Source organism: Gadus macrocephalus, chromosome 18 (assembly GCF_031168955.1).
Source record: "Gadus macrocephalus chromosome 18, ASM3116895v1".
Classification (NCBI taxonomy): domain Eukaryota; kingdom Metazoa; phylum Chordata; class Actinopteri; order Gadiformes; family Gadidae; genus Gadus; species Gadus macrocephalus.
In genome coordinates this window covers 2,900,036-2,907,535 of record NC_082399.1, presented here as the reverse complement: position 1 = coordinate 2,907,535, position 7,500 = coordinate 2,900,036, and the positions used below count along the sequence as shown (strand labels likewise).

The 7,500-nt window shown below is 44.7% G+C and overlaps 2 protein-coding genes across 2 annotated transcripts in view; one reads left to right on the top strand and one right to left on the bottom strand.

The window, feature by feature from the left end:
* Window positions 1-6,966, top strand: part of cpxm2 (carboxypeptidase X (M14 family), member 2) — a 35,229-nt gene extending 28,263 nt beyond the window's left edge. The window contains exon 15 of the mRNA XM_060037218.1: window positions 6,878-6,966. Coding sequence (XP_059893201.1) covers window positions 6,878-6,966 — 89 coding nt within the window. The remainder of the gene's footprint in view (window positions 1-6,877) is intronic.
* LOC132446931 (G-protein coupled receptor 26-like) overlaps window positions 5,997-7,500 on the bottom strand; it is a 10,592-nt gene continuing 9,088 nt past the window's right edge. Inside the window, 1 exon segment of the mRNA XM_060037536.1 lies at window positions 5,997-7,500. This exon segment is cut by the window's right edge and continues 2,209 nt beyond it. The gene's annotated coding sequence lies outside the window, so the exon portion shown is untranslated.

Below are 7,500 nucleotides of genomic sequence, written 5' to 3'. Positions count from 1 at the left end.
GAGGAGGAGGTAGAGGAGGAGGTGGAGGTGGTGGTGGTGGTGGTGGTGGTGGAGGAGGAGGTCGAGGAGGAGGAGGATGGGGATAGGAGGAGGAGGAGGAGGAGGAGGTGGCAGTCGGGGAGGTCGGGGAGGAGGAGGGAGAGGAGTTGGTAGTAGGAGGAGGAGGAGGAGGAGGAGGAGGTGGAGGAGGATGATGGGGTATGATGATGAGGTGGAGGAGGTGATGGTGGTGGAGGAGGAGGAGGAGGAGGAGGAGGAGGAGGAGGAGGAGGAGGAGGAGGTGGAGGAGGATGATGGGGTATGATGATGAGGTGGAGGAGGTGATGGTGGTGGAGGAGGAGGAGGAGGAGGAGGAGGAGGAGGAGGAGGAGGAGGAGGAGGAGGAGGAGGTGGAGGAGGATGATGGGGTATGATGATGAGGTGGAGGAGGTGATGGTGGTGGAGGAGGAGGAGGAGGAGGAGGAGGAGGAGGAGGTGGAGGAGGATGATGGGGTATGATGATGAGGTGGAGGAGGTGATGGTGGTGGAGGAGGAGGAGGAGGAGGAGGAGGAGGAGGAGGAGGAGGAGGAGGATGGGGCTAGGAGGAGGGAGACACATGTCTGTTCTAATCAGGGTCTCCGCTGTGTTTTTTCCGAACTCCTGGCTTGGCGCAGGAACATCGCTGTCACTTTCATTCACGTCAGACGCTCGCCATTCTTTTTTGGAAGGCTACGGATTTTGCGAAAAACGCTTGCCAACTTTGGTTTTGTATTCTTTGAATTTGTCTATTTTGTTTTTTAAACCAAAGTATAAGCTCCCATTCCAGTACTCCTGTTTCTGTCTAATTCTGGTTTTTTGTGCCAGCATTCAAATATGTTTATTTTATGGATTTTGTGATGAGTTAAACATTTATCATCCTCTCCGAATGGGGAATGGAAAGGGAAGTTTGAAGTTTAATTGCAAAGTCAAATCTTCAGTCATTCGTTTGAGGTTTATTTTTACGGTTATTTTCCATATCCACACTGAACTAAAACACATTCCATTTGATGTATTCCATGGCACAAATGTGAGTCCTAATTAAGGATTTTTTTTTTGTAGGTATAGAGGAAAGGCGGGAATAAAAATAAAACGTTTTAAATAGTATTCACATATTTATACAAGCACCTTCGCAAGCTTTGACTTTCCGAGAATTAATCAAGCAGCATAAGGACTCAGTGGCATTTTGTCATTGTTAAATTGTATATTGAATTGTTTTGTTATAGCAGATATTACTTATTGGACAATAATTTAATAAAAGAGTATGATTAAGTTTGGTTAAAAGACCTGATGGACTCCTCGCTTTCTTGAGTGTGAAAATCTGTCTGGTGTGAAAAGCTGTCATAATCCATCGCGTCTAATCAGGTCAGAAACAGGGTGCTGTTACTTCTTAAAAAACATGTTTTTAAGTCCGGTTTTCATGATGTTTTCCCTTCAATTCATTCATTACAAATATAGCGCATTGCTCCATTATGAGTCTGATGAAACCAAACAAAATCCCCCCCAATGGTTTGTTAAGTTTGGATGTGATGCTTTGCTTGTTACTGTTCCTTCGACGACTCTCGCTGACAGCTCCTGTGTCTCCTGCCAGTACACTCATACCTTCACGTCCCCCTTCCTGCTGTGAGATGCTCTCCATAGTCGCCGACATGACTTCTTTGCAGTCCCCCTGGTTCATAGGGAACAGCGACATTGTCATCTGAATTTGGCTCTGTGCATCTCACATCAGAAGTTAGAATTATAACATAGTGGGACTGAGATAAATTATGAATAACGGTCATGATTGATTGATTCTGAATCAACTTAAAGTAAAAGTGGCTCGTAAAGCGTTTATTGGCACAGCTTTATGCATTAATGCTTAGCCTTTTAACGATACTCTAGGACTACCCAAACCCACTTGTAAAACAACTATTTAATGAGGGGGCCCGTTTCATTAAGAGGAGAGGGCTATTATCGATAACCCAAGTTAATATCTTTGTGGAAAATCTGAAAACTCTGCTGTAGAAATAATCCAAGTGATTTTGGCAGTGTCCAAGATAGATGGTGGTTGTCACGTTTGGACCACGGTCAGATCATTCGTGTTGTAGGTAAAGCATGATTTATGGGCTGAGGCAGCAATTAAAATGGTGTACGTGTATGTGTGCACGTTTGTTAGTGTGTCTGTGTGTGTGTGTGTGTGTGTGTGTGTGTGTGTGCGTGCGGGGAAGATGAGAGATGGCCGCGGCCTGACCTCACGGGTAGTCCAAAGGCCAGAGCTTCCTCAGAAGTTGCTCCCACCTTTGATGTGCGGGGTGCGAGAGTGTGTGTGTGACAGAGAGTGTGTGTGTGTGTGTGTGTGTTTGTGTGTGTGTGTTTGTGTGTGTGTGTGTGTGTGTGTATTTGTATGTGTGTGTGTGTGTGTGTGTGTGTTTGTATGTGTGTGTGTGTGTTTGTGTGTATGTGTGTGTCTGTATGTGTGTGTGTGCGCGTGTGTGTGTGTGTGTGCATGCGTGCGTGCGTGTGTGTGTGTGCGTGTTTGTATGTGTGTGTGTGTGTGTGTGTGTGTGTGTGTGTGTGTGTGTGTATGTGTGTGTGTGCGTGAGTGTGTCTGGATATGCCAGGACAGCGAGCAGCTCAGTAAGGGACGGTGAGTGTCGCTTCTTAACCACTTCCTCCCCTCCCCTCCCCTTGGGGTCCGGGCGGGGCTGATTTGACCCGGGATGGGTGGGACGGCTCCGTGGACATCAAAGACGCCACGGCCACATCTGAAGACGGAAAGCGTTAAGCATCTTACAAGGAGACCGCGAGGTTCCCACTTAGACGGCCAATACGGCCTCGTCCCTGTTTGGTTTTGGTTCGTCGGTCGCGTCCACACGGATATTCACCAGAAACGGTTAACTTCACAGTGAGGATACGGTTCTCACCGATACGAGCGAGGGGGCTGTGAGTATCGTCAGTGTGACACTGGCCGCTCCATCCCCACCTAGCAGCGCGTCCGTGTATCCAGGAATAGCACCTTGTGTCTTTTCCCTCTCCTTACATAAGGAGTGCGCGGTCCTCGCCGTGGTTACGTATGAGATCACTGGAGATGTGTGAAGCGGCATCGTTTCAATTATAGCTGTTATTTACAAAGTGCAAAGGCATCAGGGGAAATCACACAAACCACCTTAGCACAATGAAAATAGCAGCTGATGGCTATTGTGACTAGACAAGGAATATCTGTGTTAGTCACCAACACGGCTGAGGGCTTGGAAACAGTGGAATGAGTCATGGCATTCATACCACAACAAATGATTTGGAAAAATGGCTTTATTTCAAAGTGAGAATTATACAACGATTGAGGTCGACAATAATGGTAGAGTGAATTTTTTTTCTTTCTTATTGAAACCAGACAGCTTTAAAATCATGAGCCTGCTTGCCATCACACCGTTCGATAAAGGCCCGAGTCACAGTGAATAATAACGAGCCTCAACACAACAATCAGGTACAAGCAAGTGGAGCGAGATCGATAGAGTGCCGGCAGGAATAAAGGGGTATTGATGACACCAAATTGGTCCTCCGCTGTCGCAGAAAGGACTCTCCGGGAACCGAAGTCATTTGTTTTGAAGGGTAATGTGGCGTTATAAGCTGTCCAACCCTATCTGTATACTGGCAATTGCTCCGTTTGGACCATTCAGCGAGCGGCCATGTTGGTTCCATCTTGCGGGATTCCCGTTGCAGTTCCTCCTTCCAGTTTAAAACCAAGATGGCCGCTAGGTGAGGAAGGCCCAATTCACAGATTTACTCTTTGGAATTCACACAAACTTATGATGGTTTTAAATGCATCACAAATGTATGCACATAATTGAATAATTCCCCCAACATAAAATATGATGCAGAAAAAAACCGAGCAGACACATTTTTCCAATGGAAACATTTCTCCGGTTTCTAGACAATAATGTTGTTTATTCAGAAAGTCAGTGCAAAATGATTTCCCGAAGTGAATGCATTACAATTCCGTAAGGAGGTGCAAAGTGAGCGCTGTGAGCAATGCATTGCAATGAGCGGTCTATGCTAATCTCAAGTCATCTAGCAGTCAACCAGAGTTGGTTCATAAGGGAAGTTTGACAGCTACTTCATTTTATGATGTGCGTTGAGTTCGCTTTGAGAGAAACTGGCTGCTATATTATTTTTGCTCTTTTTGTTCAATCATACTAGGAACCAAATAGACATGATGTGAAAACCGAACTCTAATATTATTATCAAATGTTTTCTGGTCCGTTCGTGCTATAACAGGAGAGCCTTATAACGACAGGTGAGGGGGTTGATCCCCACTCAGGGCTGGTGAAAGGAAATCTTTGCCAAGTAATATAAAAGGTAAGTAAAGTGTTGGCAAAAACACTTGAAGTACATAAAGTCGTTTATGTTTATTCTGTAGGACTGCTCAGTTTGCATATTTTGAAAATCGTAGGCAGATGTTTTCGGGCTTAAACGGTAGTTTACTTACCCTTTAAAAAAGAGAGAGATTAATGCCCTGTCCCACCTGAAGATAAACGTGGCTATCAGTGTAATTTGTACTTGTCAGGTGGTGTCCCTGCCTGTCTACGATAACGGCCCGGGATAAGTGATCATTCCACTATATATGGGGGACAAGGTCTTCACTTAGGCCCTCACTTCTTTCCTCACCATGTTGTTTCACACAACACAGAGAGGGTGGTGGGGGGTCAACACGCTCGGGGAATTGGATCCGAACCTTAACTGCCGTGATTGGCTCCAACAGCGAAGGACGGTGAGAGAGGGAGAGGGAGCAAGACATGAAGGGAGAAAGAAACCCTGGCTCAATGCCACCTGTGCTCCTGATAACAAGCTATCAAAATGGCGGTCATTTTCAGTCGCCATTCTCCCTGGTCAGTCCAAGTTCCATTACCACCCGTGAATGCGGCCCCTGTCTCTCGGGCCCCCGAGCATTTGAACGCCAGCCCACAGATCCAATCTGTGTCTGGTAATGGATACCCTGACTTGTTCTCACCACTCCCTCCTTCACCCCCCCCCCCCCCCCCCCCCCTCCTCCTATTCTCTGCATTTAAATCACTGCTGAACGATTTGGGGAAATAATCGAATTGCGATTATTTTGACCAATATTGCGATTGTGATTTAATGTGTAATTTTTTATAATTTATTAAGTTCCTTATGTTGTGTATTATTCAAAAAAAAAAAAAAACATTTAGCATGACCAACACAACATTTGAAGCAGTCAACATAAAAACTGCTCTTTCTGTTAGGCCAGGCCGATGTGTTGAGGTTAATTTATATCATAAACTTCTTTATTTAACTATTGAATTGTAAAATAAAAAATAAATGAATAGTACCGATTTCCAGTCAGTAACGGTAAGAAATCGCTTTTTTTTTCGCAGCCTTTGGGATTTGCATACCGCGTTCTATTACATCGCGATTTCGATTTGAATTCGATTATTCGTTCAGCCCTACTGCGGACCCTCCCTGCTTGGAAGTGCTCCTCAAATCAGAGGAAGGAGAATGATGGGCAAAATCCCAGGCTGCTCGATCAACCCCATATGAGTGCCCCAGAGAGAGGGGCGGGTGGACTCACAGAGGTGTGTTGGACTACCTGTTAATAATAAAAAAAAAAAAAAATAACAGCGAATGATTGGGGGGTTTAAGTGTCCAGGGGGGGGTTTGGTGGAGAGTCCAGACTGAATTGTAGCAGAAAGTACCATTATTTAAAGAGGAGGTGTCACGCTCTGTGGTTTTCTGATATAAGAAAGTACCGCTTCATGCAAAGTGAGAAAATCACAGTCTGGAACATGGACTCCACAGGGGGATGTGTGGAGAAGAATGGCTCGTCGTCTCTCAACGCAAATCCAAGTGAAGTTGATTTTGCAGACTGCGATATATTTACAGAATGCGGATGAGGCAGTACTCTCTTATATAAGAAATCAGCCATGCATTCCCTTCAATTGGTCCGTGAAACTACTCAAGTACGAACATGAAATTCAAACCAGAGCACAGAAAGTCTACTTTATTATTCATTGTCATGATTTGAACTTTTACAACCACAACCCTCCTGTAACCAACATGACAGACATGGCGGTATCTCCCTGTCATCATCATCATCATCATCATCATCATCATCATCATCATCATCATCATCATCTTCATCATCACCACCTGCTCCAGTGTCCACATGAGAACATCTCACTCCACATTGTTAGCAGCATGAAGCCGACCAGGATAGAAGAAATGAGGTGACACATGAACATGTATCACTGAAACTTCCTGGGGCCAAATCAAGTCTATATCCATCACACCACAGAGAAGTACAACACTCATGACATGGTCACCTATCAACCACGGTCAACACGTATTACTCAGCAGCGATTTTTTTGACACCGTAACAAATATTACAATTATTGTCATAAATTACATAAATATCAAAAGACACAAAAATACAGTTTTTTTTCTCTCAAGATTTTTTCTTTTTCCATTTCAGTTTGTTTACTAACCAACTATTCACACATTAATAACAATGTTTCACTTCTGGGAATATAAATATCTTCCATACTGGTGCCTAGCGTGTTACATGAAGAGAATAATGAGGTCATAAAATCATAGAGGCAGACTCCGGTGAATATATAATGTGTAATAATATATAATAATCATACATAATCGGGACAATCACCTTTGTGCCGTGGCATCACAAACATTGAATCCAAAATCTTCCACAGTGTGGAGTGACGGTGTTTCTACGATCTCCAACAGTTACCATGACTACCATGATGTTGAAGATGGGCTGGCCGCCATCTATTCCAACAAAACGAATCCAAGCTCTTGGTTTTTGGCTTTCATAGTGTGACCATAACGATCATTCGGTTATTGTGTCTCCAGTGTTACTCTCTCAAGACTTTGCGAGGCTCGCAAATTTGAAACACTCCGGACTAGAGGTCTGTGCTGCTGACGGTTACATCTCGGAGTAACCGCATCCAGAAATCCGGAACCGGATCCGGCGTATTTCGACCAATCAGGACACGGTGTTCTTGAAAATACATGATCGGTCACAAATTCTTCGGATCCGGTTCTTTTGACCCAGTAAATGGCGACCATAAGAACAGCGTGTAGACCGGAGGTTTTTGCAAAACAATGCGAGCCAATCATCTGTCTTCTGAGACTAGGACTGTCTTCCATGCTGTTCTGTTCACTGAGACATTGCGGCAAAACAGAATGTGTTTTACAGAGCAACAGAACAACCGTCAAGACTTCAACAGTGTGGGAATTCAACTGCCGACTTATTAATATTGTCCTCGAGAACTGACCGATCAGAGTAAGGGAAAGCCCTCTGATGCAGAGGGGCGGACCTTCTGACACTCTCAACCAATGAATGACGACCAGTGGAACACAGCATGCGGGAGGGGGAGGAGCTACATCTCTGTGGTCACCAACCAATAGAACGCTGTACTGCACTGTGAAGGGCTTAATAAATACATCCCATAATATGTCACAACTGAAAATTA